The sequence below is a fragment of the Drosophila innubila genome, chromosome X (assembly GCF_004354385.1).
Source record: "Drosophila innubila isolate TH190305 chromosome X, UK_Dinn_1.0, whole genome shotgun sequence".
Lineage (NCBI taxonomy): Eukaryota > Metazoa > Arthropoda > Insecta > Diptera > Drosophilidae > Drosophila > Drosophila innubila.
Window position 1 is genome coordinate 24,297,839 of NC_047626.1, and position 13,729 is coordinate 24,311,567.

The window sequence follows — 13,729 nt, forward strand, 5'->3', positions numbered from 1 at the left end:
ATGCTCAAAATATTTTTTCCAAGGAATTTATTTTTTGCTAACTGAAAACCCCGCTAGAAGCCCATTGAAAAGTCAGCAATATATTGTTTGATTTTGATTTTTTTATTAATATTATATATTTAATATATATATTTATATGTATATAAATTATTTATTATGTGTGTAAAGTACTAATTCCATAAAAGGCTCGTTTCTTAATCATGTTATTCAATCATGTCGTACATATTGATCAAAAGCTGAGGACTCAGAACACAACCAACAACCAACAAGCAACAACCAACCTGAAACACTGACAAGGTGCCAAGAACACGAAATTTGAAAATATTTCAATATATTTTAAGTGTGAGATAGACAGATTGAGACAGAGAGAGAGAGAGAGAGATATCTCTCATGTTGAAATGCATTTGCTAGTTTTCTGGTTCTGTTCTTTAAAGCAATGTTTATTCATCATAAACGGCACAATTTAGTCATATATGTACGAGCATTGTTTTGCTAATATCAATAATTATTATTAATGTTATATGTTCTTGTTGTTGTTCTTGCTTTTATTATAAATATTGTTGTTAATCAATTTGTAAGATCTCACGTATTTATAGTATAAAACATTTGATCTGAGTTCTTTATGTGTAAGTGTGTTGCAAACTTTATTTTCTTATAACATCATTATTAATCTTATATCATAATCAACTTCATCTTTATTATCATAGAGAAAACCCGCCCAAGACATCAAAAAAAAAAAAAAGGAAAAGAAATATATATTTGAAATAAATTTCGTTTTGTTGATTCACCTTCATATCGTTTCTGCTGTAGAGTAACCCCTGCCCCGCCCTGTACCCATCCCTAATCACACCAGTTTTCAATCCGTGATACATTTTTTTTTAACTCCCCCAACGATTGAACACTTCAGTCTTCGACCGCATATTTTTGGGTCCATTCACGGGCATTACGTATGGCTTCCGCCTCGTTGACCTTCCACAATTCGGCAACATCATTGGCCAATGGATCATCGGGATTGGGGGCACTCAATAGCGCCTGGATGGATAATAAGATGGTACGTATTTGCAAAGCAGGACTCCATTTATCCTTGAGCACATCGAGGCAAATTCGACCCAAGCGATCGATATTCGGATGATAGATCTTTGTGATGAAACGCACTTTGGGCGCTGACATTGGATAATCCTCGGGCAGAAAGAGTTCCAGCTTAAATACACCCCCCTCAAAGGGCGAATCATTCGGACCGGTGACAATCACATGAAAATATCTAGCATTATTTTCATCTGGAATCGCATTTATTCCGGGCACCGGTTCCTGCATCAAACGTTGCGTCTCCTTAATAATGCGACGTGGCAAACTGGACATCTTGTTTTTTTTCTATTTTTTTTTTTTTTTGTTGTTGTTAGTTTTGCCCTGAAAGATCAAAGAAAAGCGTGGAATTTTAGAGTGTTGTGAAATATTTTAATTAATGTGAAATGTTCAAATTAACATAAATCTAAATCTAAATTTTAGGTTTCATATTTTCTAAAACTAAATATTTTTCGCAACTTTCTGAAAATAATTGTCACAAATTTGAAATTTTTTGCATGCTATACATTCTTATTTTATTTTTTTTTTTTTTTTAATATTGTATTTACTTTGGAGTTAGATAATAGGAAAGAAATGTTGAAATGTCCACATCTAAATTTTCTAAATTATATTTTTGAGAGCTTTTATAAAATATTTCTCACATATTTTTAAATCAAAATTCTATGCAACATTCTTGTTGCTGTTGAGATTGTAATTGTTGTTGTTGTGTTCAGCAATTTGAAAGTTTGTGAGAAGCTCAGCTGTGAAAAAGCTGTTGTTGTTGTTGTGAAATGTTTCAAAGTCACATAGAATAGAATATATAGATATGTATATACACATTCGCATATATATAATGTACATTAATGTCTGGGTTGTGGCAGGTGCACGTTGCATGCAACTTGCTGCTTCTTCGACTTTCACTTTCAACAAATGGCAAAAAGTTTTCGCTACTGCATTTTATTGCAGCAACAACACCAGCAGATACAAGATACAAATACGTTTCACGAGATGCAGATACAAATTGCATGTGTGTGCGCGCAAAATGAAGTATTTAATCTTCCATTTGCATATCAAAGCAACAAGTAAAAGTGTTCTAGTTAAAGATTGCCCGACTGACAGATGCCCTGCAACAAATGACAATTTGATATGACAAACATTAAATTTCTAACAATTTCGATGCTTGTTCTTGAAATTCAACAGTTTACAGCTGTTGAACAAATTTGAAAGAATGCTCGGCTCGAAGATACCCTGCAAACAAACAAATTTTTTTTTTTTTTTAATTTTATTTTAAATCTTAAATGTTACAGCTGTACAGTAAATGACTGGTAAATACCCTGCAGTTTTTAACTGTGCAGCTACTGGATCTTTCTGTGCTCGAAGTGTTGAAAAAATAAAAATTTCTCCTTAACAATAAACAACATAAAGTGTATATTAAATTTGTTGTTTTATTTATGCAAACTGCAACTAAAGCACGCAACGCATCGTGTCACGAATACAAAGCGTGTAAAAGTCTAATTGCTACATAACCTTATTTGCCGGTCAGACATGTGAGCCCAATGCGTTGGCCACCACTGTGCCAATCATAACAATAACAATAACAATGCACAGCCAAAGCCAAAACGCAAATTAAGAAAATTCCAGAAAGCTGCCAAAATGCAAACACGAATAACAACACAAATAATAACAACTACATACATGCATACATGTGTATCACACAAAGAGAAGAACAACAAAAACAACACATACACATGCATAATTATAAGCAAAACAGAAAACTGTGGTCGTTGTTGTTGTTGCTTTTCAGGTGTTGGAATGCGGAAATATTTGTAGTTTTTGTTGTTTTCTTTTGCATTTTTCCATTGTATACATACATTATTTAAAAATTTATTGATTTCTTGAGTGACACACGCACACATGCACACGCAGCAAAAGCCGCTTCACACACACACGCATGCTGTGAGCAATTAATGATGGAAGGGATGGGGAGAGGGGGGCGACACATTTGTCACGCACGTTGCTCGAAAAATCAATAATAACCAAAGACAAAAAAAAATGGAAATGATATCAGTTTTAAATGAACAAACAAATATCCAAATATTTAAGCGCACACACACACACACCGATACGCACACACGTATCAAGTCGGCGAGACAAAGAAAGCCGAAATTTGTTTATTCAGTTTTTGCAATTGAATTTTGAAGTGCAACAACACTTACCTATAAACACACACACCCACACGTACTACTATTTTCGTCAATGCGTTTTACACCTTTTTATACTCTTAACTCCTCTTTCTCACCGCTGTTGCTGCTCACTCTTTGTCTTCTTCTTTATCTTATTCTTGTTTTTGTTCTTGCACTTGCACACAGCACACAGAATCAAGTACACAAACTACAATATTAACCATGCACACACATCACAACAACAAAATACAATTGTTTTTTGCCAATTCTCTTTCAGAATTTTATTAAATAATTCTTTACAATATTTGCAGTTTTGTTTGCAGCTCCCAAATTCCACGCAAATTATGAACGTTGAAAAAAAAATTGTCTACACGCGCTTTGTTTGTGTTGGTATATTGGTGTGTTGCTTTTGTTTGCATGTGTTGTATACGTGTGAGACGCTATATCAATGCCGCAGGGTTGCCAGAGCATGCAATGCCAAACGAGATAAATTGTATTTACTTTTTACTGCTAAACTACTGCAGCTAAATGAAAAATTCTTTTTTTCTTAGAATTGTATGATTTTTAAATAATAAATTATTGCTTTTAATGCTTACCAGCTAGGTCAAATATTTATTGCCACATATAAATTAAGGCAAAGTGCTGACAACCCTTTGAGCAGTCGGCTGTCAAATGTGCGTAGCAACCAGCTTTGCGGCACGATGCTGACGTGAGTTTGCCAGCCAGCAGCTTTTGTTGCGCTGTGCGGCATGCCAATTAGAATAAGTAATTGCAGGTAAATGGAAAATGAAATAAGATATCCAACTCGATGCCAATCACATCACGTTTCTAATTTGATTAATTTATAATTAATATATCTAAAATGTGAAAAATTTTTTTTAAATGTAAATAAATTATTAATAATAATATAAAATTAAATTAAATGTACCATACCCACTTTTTTCGATACATATGGGCCCTATATGACCATGACCAAAAAACAACTTTCAATTTTTTCTATGTTATGGTTTGTATTTTATTATTTAGATTTTTTTAAACTTTTTTCAGAGATGAGCTTGCATATTCTCTCAAGAGAGATTTTTAAAAGCTTTGCTTTTTTTAAAGCTAATGAATATGTCTGTAAGATATTCACATACAGTTTCAACTTTTAATCGGACGTTTTAGAGGTATCATATTTTGAATTGAGAAAATTAGAATTTTTGTTAATATATTTAAATTTTTTTTTTTGGTTATTTTACGATTTTTTTACTTCAAAAATATGTGAAATATCGAAACAAAATAATCGGCTTGCACGTTCTCGGGCAATGATGACAAATGTATATAAAAAATTGGATTTGGTATGGATTTGGATGTATATAAAAAATGTAGATATGGTTGCCTAGTGTTACCAATCAAATATTCAATTAAAATAAAAATACAATCTTAATGTATAACATAGATTCTTCTTAGTTAAATAATATGTTTCGATTTAAGCTTATTTATATATTATTCATTTATTTTATTACTAATTTTGTCTGTGTCATCTATAAATCAATCGATCGTAGGAAAAAATAAAAAAAAATGATTTCCAATACAAGTCAAATTTAAAAATATCTTATAATATTCAATATTATTTATTCATATATTTTTAATATATATTTTTTTTAGATTGTTTACATTTTCAAATTACATATAATCAAAATGTGTTACTTGAGAATCGAATTCTGTGTTAATAAATTATATAAATTTCATCTATTATTTAGCTTAATCTTGATTTTAAAATAGTGGAAATATAATAAAATTCTCATTATATTAAGTTCGAATTTTTTCAATAGTTATGAATTGTTTTTATTACATTTTTTATTGGGTTAAAACAATCAAAGAAAATTGGAAACAATTAAACAATTTAAAAAATATAATTATTATTTAAATTAAAATTGAAGCAGGTCTAGAATTGAATTTTTTTTAAAAATTCCATATTTGGAATAAACAACTGACTAGAAAAAACATAAATAATGCAGCAAAAACAACAAAAAAGAAAAACATTGGCCATATTCGTTGACATTTGAGCAATTGCCGTTGACGTTGACGTCGCTGTCGCTGTCGACGCTATCAACTTTTGCACTTGTTTCAAATTTCGCACAGCAGCAGCAGAGGTCGCGGCAGCAGGAGAGCGAGAGTTACAAGCACTCACACACACACACACACACACGCACATACATATGTGTAGACATGCACATGCACAGATGAAAAAGCTCATACTTATGTACATATATACGAGACATATTTACACTGCGTCCCTCTGTTTGGTCATTTGCAATTGAACCAATACAACAACAACAACAGCAACAACAACAACAACAACAACAGGAGTAGCAATAACAACAACAACAAAAACAAAAACAACTGCAATACTGACCATACATAGGCGCACATTTAATACACGCCCCCGCGTCGCCCCAAAATAAAACAACATTTTGTGTTTTTTTTGTGCTTGAAAAAAAAGAAGAAAAATGTCAATTTGTGTGTAATCAACATTTATGCGTTTTAACGCCCCCCGCACACGGCCATTGGGCAGTAGAGAGTGATAGAGAGAGAGGGAGAGGGAGAGAGAGAGAGAAAGAGCGAGAGGTTTGGCTTTGGCCTGACACACGCACGCACACAAGCAAGAGTCAAAGCTCTCACACACATGTGCATGCACACATGTGCAATGCCCAATGGACGCACATACAAAAACGAGCCTCGCAACTACAAAGCAACAACAACAGCAACAACAAAAGCAGCAGCAGCAGCCATGTGCATACACACACTAACACACACTAACACACACACACACACACGCACGCACACATGTGCGATCTGCTTTTAGGCTGGGCGACGGCGACTTTAGTTAGCCAGCGCACAAAACAAAACCCAGCCCACTCTCTCACACACACACACACAGAATACGAAACTCTTGCACTCTCGTGCCTCGCTCTTCCCTCCCCCATCCATTGCATGCAGCCAGTATAGTGGTGACTCTATGAGAGAGCGAGCGAGAGCGATTGAATGCGCGCATTACATTTCGGCTTGCGCTCAGCTGCTTCTGCTGCTGTTCTCTCTGCATGCTGCGACTGCGACTGCAGCTGCAGCTGCATGTGGCGCTGCTACGCAGCTGTTGGGCGACCTTTATTTGCTCTTGAGTCGCTTCTTGTTGTGTTTGTTTCTTTCTTTTTATTTTCTTTTTCTTTGCAGCTGCTTTTACTACTTTTTACTACGTTCTCCCAACCCCATCCCCCCCACCACCTCACACACAGAACAGACCCAGCTGATCTGCTTGTTGTTATTGTTGCTGCACGCATTTTAGGCGCTGCTGCCGCCGCTGCCGGCGTCGCTGTCGGCGCCACAGTGTGTTCGCACATTTCTATAAATTTTAATGGCTGACAGTTTTCAATATGGCGCAGTTTACATTGCACTTTTTTCCCTTCTTATCTATGAGGGTGGGTTGCCCATTGTTGTTTTTGTCGTTGTTGTTCTTATTGTTGTCGATAGTTACAGTTAGCTTGAGGTTAAGTGCTTACAATGTGTGCAAAGTGTATTTTATACATACATATGTACATATATTTTTTGAGCATTACAATGTCCATTTTTAGGTTAATCGATCACTAGTATTTAGTACTATTTAAATACTGCATATTTATGCAGAAATCCTGTGTATTTTAAGAACGATCAAGAAAATTGTACCCAAAATTTCCAGAATTTGTTATAAGAATTTAACTATTTTAGCAATTTTTCTTTAAGATCAAGATAAAAGTGCTCAACTCAAAAAATGTTTCGAAAATTATACGACAAATAAAGAAAAATATTTAAACATATCTTAAAAATACATTTTATATTACATAAAAAAATAAAACAGAAGTAATTTAGAGAAAGCTAAACATTCTGTTTGTTTTAAAAGAACTGCTTTTGTATTTTTAAAACGATAATGCACATAAGTTTGAGAAACTTAAATATGGTAGCTGATTTAAACTCAAACTCAAGTCTGAATCATAAGATTTTCAAATCAATTATTGTTATTAAAACTACTTTACTACATTAAGAGAAAGTCAACATAATTCTCTTAATAAACACTTAATGCAAAAAGTTTAGAAAATATAATTAAAAATTAAAAAACCAATCGAAAATCTCCCAAAACTCAATTTATTTTCTGGAGTTTTTTGGTTGGCTATATTTAGGGCATATCTTTGGAGCTTATTTATTTTTTATTCATCATGAAATATATACTATTCTTGAACATTTGTATATCAGAGATTTTCCATTTTACTTTAACCAGAAATCTCTAATGATAATTATAATAATTTTAAATATTAAGAAGCACCAGAAGTTTTTACAAAATGTCTGCGTTTTGCAGCATTTATTCTGATTATTTGATTCACTATATATTCAAATATAGAGTATTCCTCAATCTCAAAAGTCTTATGTGTTTTCCAATATCCTCATTTTTCTATCGAGTTTCGTCTTTGATTTCTGTAACAATCTTAACTCGGAAAACTGAGTGTTTTTTGACCTTTATGGGGGTTAACTCAATCGAGACAGGGAGAAGAGTCAGATAGAGATAGAAAGAGAGCAGAGGATAGATAAAAGTGTGAGAAATTTATTGTCAGCGAAATATTTTTACTTGCCAATTACTTTGTCCTATTTCAGTTGTTTGTCCTGCAGAGTGCGGTTCGGAAGGGGTGGGGGAGGGAAGGAGGAGGCAGCCTTGAGACAACTGTATGTGTGTGTGTGTGTGTGTTAAGTTGTTTTTGCTCTCAATTCTCTTCATTCTCTGTTTCTCTCGACTTGGCAGCTTTCGCTTTTTCCCCCTCAACCGACTGTAAAAATATTATTTTGCCCAAATCTTCAGCCCCCAATCCCCAACCCCTAGCCCCCATCCCTTGTGAAAAGTGTTTGGCATTTTTGCTTCACTTCATTAACATTGTCATCGTTCTTCTCCCTTTTCTGTCATATCCTTGCGCTGCATTCAAGACAACAACTCCAACCCCCCTTTCACCCCCGCCCCTATCTAGCTACCTTCTATACGCATCTAATTAAAATATATGCATCAATGTTGCTCCGCAACATGTTGCTAAAGGAGCGCGCTCTCTTTCTGTCGCCAACGTTCGCTCTCTTTCTCTCTCGCTCTCTGTCTCTTTGGCCCAACTGCAGTTGAACTCATGCATTGAGTGAGAACGCAGCGTCAAGAGCGATGGAGCGAGCGAGAGAGAGAGAGGGAGAGAGCGCCAACGGTAAAAAGTTAAGAGAGAAAACGCAGCGACGCCGACTGCGCTGCTGGCAGCGTATACGACGAAAAACGCAACGAACAAAACGAGCAAAACAAAAAATGCAAAACACAAAAAACATTTTTTCGGTCTTCTTCTTCTTCTGCTGCTGCTGCTGCCGCTTCTTCTTCTTCTTCTTGTTGTTTTTCGTCTCTTTAGGCAAAAACGACGGGGCAGGGAATATTTTTTTATTTCTGTGCGGGGAAGTGCTTGTGGGGTGGGGTGGGAAAAGGATAGGGTTGGGGGAGTGTGTGTGTGTGTGTGTGTGTGTGTGAAGTTGGCACGCAGCGCACAAAGAACAACAAAAACAACAAAAACGACGACAACGAACCGAAAAACCAAATGAAATAAAACGTAACTGTAAAAAAAGTGTCCGTTAGTCATTAGGCGGCGTCGTTGTTGTTGTTGTTGTGGGGTCGTGAGTGCAACAGACTTGTCGTGCCAAGAAGCTGAAGAGCGGGTGGGGTAGGAGGGGGGGGGGTGGTTTTGGCTGAACAAAGGAAACCCTTGGCAACGCAGGCCAACAAAAAGGAGCGCAAAAAACGCAAACGAAGCAAAGGACGAAAGTTGACGTCGCGTCGTCGTCGTCGTCGTCGTTGGACGTCGACGTCGACGTTGACTTCGATGTCGCATCGCATCGCGTCGCTTCGTCTGCGTTTCGTGTGTGTGTGTGTGTGTGTGTGTGTGTGTGTGTGGGCGTCTGTCGGCCGCTGGGCCTTGCATATAGGCACAGAGTCCATTCAGCCGACCTCCAACCTCCAACCCCCAACCCACCCCCTACCACCTACCCCTCTTGATGTTGTTGCCTTTTTGGAGTCAATGTCTGAGTTTATTTGAGTGTTGCGTGCTGCGTCGCTGTCTGTGTGTGTGTGTGTGTGTGTGAGTGTGGCGACTGCGTGCTGACTGAAAGGGGTAACATCGGAGGGAAGGAGGGTTAAGGGTCGGCGGTCGGTGGTTGGGGGTTGGGGGTTGCGTTGGCCCAAAAGGGGTTGCTGACGAACAACACGACTCCGCTGGTGTTGGGGGTGGGGCAGCTCTAGGGGCTGGGGGTGCAATGTCTTGCATTTCGATTTTATTGAGCAAACAACGAATTTTCAAATAAAAACAAAACCAACGATGAAAATGCAAAACAAAATATGTATGAGCAAAAAGAATAAAACAAAAACGAACGGGAGAAAAACACAAAAACAACAAATGCAAAAGGTGCTACAAAAGGTAGATTGATGACAAGAGAAGGGGTGCACGGATGGGGGTGGGGGAATCGTTGTGGTTGCGTCGACGAGCAAAGTAATAAAAATATAATGAAAGACAGAGAGGGGCAGATAGATAGGGAGCAAGTCAGAGTGTAAGAGAGAAAGAGAGAGCAAACATTGAGAGCAGGTTGGGGATTTAAACAAGAGCACGATCAACTCTTATTTTTGATTTTTTGATTTCAATAAAAAATAAGAATTTACTTTTATTTTAAGCCCGGTATTTTAAAATAAAAAAATACAAATAAGTGTTATTCCTTAAATTAAATTTTATGATCAGATCCGAGTTTTATTTATAAAAATTGAGATCGATATTTATTTTAAATTTACTAAATGCTGATGTCAATCTTAAATTCCTATTTTTTTTGTATTTCAAATAAATTTTTTTAGCTCTCTATGCAAAAAATTTCGAAGCGATCGTTCTTTTAAAAGGATACATTTGATTAAGTCGATAGATTTTAACTTGGATGGAGACATATATGTAAATTTCTTAATATTATAGAAAGAATGAGCTTAGAAGCAATAGAAGTCAAAATAGCTAATTTTTGAAGAAAAGATTTACAATTTATGAAAGTAACTTAATAAATCAATAATTTTAAAGTTAATTTAATCGATTTTCATGAAAAATCGACATCTCATTGGAGTTTGTTTATCGAAATTTTGAATATGTTAGCAATTCATGTATGTACTATATATTTAATTTATTAGCTAAAATAAATTTATAATAGTTTAATTTTAATTTATAGTAGTAAAAATCTAAGCGAAATATTGATCTATGCCTAAACCATTAAATCGAACTTCTAAGTTTTGTAGTTGAAATATTTGTCGACATAAAGTAAAATTTAATTATATACACATAACCCGTAAATCAAGTATTTGATTTGACAAAATACGCAGTGTACATATATTATTTTGCTAAAATCTTTTACATGTTGTTTCTATAAATTATTATTAAAGACACTATTATGGATTTTGACAGAAGCTTAGAAATGATAATTAAAGACATCCATTGGATTAAAAAATTAAAAAAAAAACAAAATTTGATTCATTGCCGAACCAAAACATTTCACATACAGCTTATGAGATATAGATATTTGAATTCTAGGCTCAATTTTTAACATACATTTTTACAATTAAAAAAAGATTTTGGGAACTTATTAATTAATTTGTTCAGTAATATTACAAAAAGAAACATTAAATAAATGTATATTAATTGTAGGTACAGTTTTTTATTTAAATTAATTTTGTATTAAACAAAAATGTGAAATTAGTTTGTCTGCTAACAGTTTTAGCAGCACTGCTGATTAAAATAATGACTGGGCAGTGCTTTTCCAACTACTGCTGTGATCAATACTGGCACAGTGGCTCCACAACTGTTTTCATGCGTATAAGTAGTGCTGTTAATTTAGCTACTAAATAGCTAGATTTTACACTTGCAAAAGCTCGAATATTGAAAGAAATGCTATTAACTATGAATGTGTTTTAATTTTAGAGATGTAGGTTATTTATTAAGGTCGATCAGTATGTAAATAAATTAATAAGTCATAAAACAAATATTGCAATTTAAATATAATTTCCAAATATTTCTCTAAGAGTTACGGAATATCTCTTATAAATAACTCTTATTTGCGATTTCTTAACATTTAATGAAATTTGATATTTAAATATGTTTTGCATTTTTTAAATAAAAATTTAAAATAAGAATTAGAAATGATTTAAATGATATAAATCGTAAATATAATTTTTTGGCTAACATCGATAATTACGGCTGAAATAGGAATTTTGGCGTATTCCATTTTGTCATAACATTTACTGATAGAAAAAATAAATAATTTAAATAAAAAAGTATTTGTGTTAGAAAAAGTATTAAAATTAAATATAATACATTTTAATTTAACTAAAAATATACATAAATGTCAAGGTTAATATGAATATACGAGTAGTAAAACCAAAGAGAAAACATTTCAATTCATAAATACCATATTTATTTTAGGGTAAGATAATATTTATTTTAAAAATGCGGAAAAGTTAATTTGAATTGATCTTAGATAAAAAATATATATGTATTTGAATTAAATACTTTTCGCTAATAAAACAAAATTAATTAAGAAAATAGGAAAAAAGAAAATTTTAGTTTTAACTTTAATATTTAAATTAAAAGTGTTCACACCAAGGCTGCAAACCAGTTCTGAACCGAGCCTCGAAGAACCGGTTCGGTTCTGGCTTTTTAGCAGTCCGAACCGGATAATGAACCGAACCCTTGAAATTATTTACTTTGCGAACCCGAACCTAAACCGAACCGCTTTCTAAAAAAAAAGATTCGGTTCGAACAAAAAAATAATTACATAAATAGTATGGTTTTCTAATATTACGAAATAATTTGAGACTTCGGATTAAAATAAGTCATAATTAAATCTTCAAATAAAAAAAAATTTTCATTAAAATTTGATTTCTTTAAAAAAAATTTAATTAGTTCCAAATGTAGAGAAAATATATAACAATAAAAGTATTTTTTTTTTATGAAATTAAACCAAGGCTCGTGCCCAAACTTTGGGTTCAGTGGGTATATAAACCAATTCGCGAAACAAACCGATCAGTGTATTATTCACATGGACTTGGCCTATTTTTGCACTTTAAATAATTGTTTTCCTTTTTTTGAACTTTGTTGATCAAAATGGCTGTTTAATTGCCTGAAATTCTGGCAGCACTGATAATGCGTAATGTTAACGGCGGCAGTGCCTGTCAAATGTTGCATGGAAAGTGCACACTTTGTATGCGCACAGCGCTTGTCAAACTTTCGCCACGATCGCAAGAGCAACAACAACAAGGCAGGTGATTAATTATGTCGTTTGTCTGCCCAACAACTCAGCAGCAGAATTCTCCCCCAACCCAGCACCCTCTGCCACACCCCCGCCCCCGTCCCGCTCCGCCCAAAAGCCCCCGACGGACGCATTGCAAAAATGTTGTGCGAATTTGTCGGTTAAGTTGTTGCTTAGTTGTTGTTGTTGCCGTTGTTGTTGTTGCGCTCATTTCTAGACTCATCGGGGGCCCCTAGCGAGATATCTGCGCGAATCGCTTTTTTCTCATTTAATTTATATATTTTTTACTTCTTTGCTTTTTTTTGCGAGCCGAAAAAGTTAACTAGTTGTATGTGTGTGTGGGTGTGTGTGTGTGTGTAAGTATGTGCTTTGTGTTTTCTAATTTTTTGCGCTTTTTTTGCACACTTTTTCTATGCCATGTGCTTGTGTTTTCGCCTCTCTCTCTCTATGTGTGTGTGTGTGTGTGCGTGCGTTTGTTGTTGCTATTTTATTTGCTAATTTTTTCGCACGCTCAGGCAGCAACAACGACAGCGACGTCGGCGTCGACGTCACCGCTTGCCGCTGGGATCTCTTTGGCACACACACGCACACATACATAGACGCACGCTAGCGAGGCGGCGAGAGCGAAACGAAGCAGGTGTGCGTGTGCGTTTGTGTGTGTGTGTGTGTGTGTGTAGATGAAGCGACAAAAATTCGCAACAAAAGAGAATTCGCAAAATGGCATAGAATGTCTGGCTCTCACTCACTCTCGCGCTCTCACTGCTGTACTTACGTACTTTTTGCATGGGTTCGTGTGTCTGACCGCTGTTGGCAACATGTTGCTAAAGAGCAACTAAAGGCTGCTTTGCAACATTTGGCTGTTGCTTTTGTTGCTGCTGCTGCGACGTTGGCAACTGGAGGATCTCGCTCTCGCTGGCGCTCACTCTCTCTCTCTCTCACTCAGTCTCTTTAATGCAACTTTTTTGCAATTCGAAGCGAGCAGCGTTTTCACTCTGCCGCCACGTGAGTGTGAGTGAGTGTCTGTGTGAATGTGAGTGCGAGTGTAAGTGTGAGTGTGAATGTCTGTGTGTTTGGAGCTCTGACTTTTGCAGTTTGCAAAAAAATTAGTTTGCTCATATCTGCGTTTGTGTGAGTCT

At 35.2% G+C, this 13,729-nt stretch overlaps 1 protein-coding gene across 2 annotated transcripts; it reads right to left on the bottom strand.

Moving 5' to 3' along the window:
- Nucleotides 1-658: 658 nt before the first annotated feature.
- LOC117789718 (ubiquitin-conjugating enzyme E2 N) lies at nt 659-3,650 on the bottom strand. 2 transcript variants are annotated; one of them, XM_034628836.1, is made up of 2 exons: nt 3,279-3,650; nt 659-1,401 (listed from the first exon to the last, which is right to left on the bottom strand). In XM_034628836.1, exon 2 carries the CDS (start codon nt 1,357-1,359, stop codon nt 904-906), a length of 456 nt encoding a protein of 151 aa, XP_034484727.1. In that variant the 5' UTR covers nt 1,360-1,401; nt 3,279-3,650; the 3' UTR covers nt 659-903. The 2 variants fall into 2 exon arrangements, with proteins under 2 accessions (XP_034484727.1, XP_034484719.1); XM_034628828.1 differs by having other exon boundaries at nt 659-1,407.
- Between the last annotated feature and the right edge of the window lie 10,079 nt (nt 3,651-13,729).

Bases quoted from the DNA above. Each gene is read 5' to 3' on its own strand.
- LOC117789718 (XM_034628836.1), bottom strand. From the start codon at position 1,359: ATGTCCAGTTTGCCACGTCGCATTATTAAGGAGACGCAACGTTTGATG.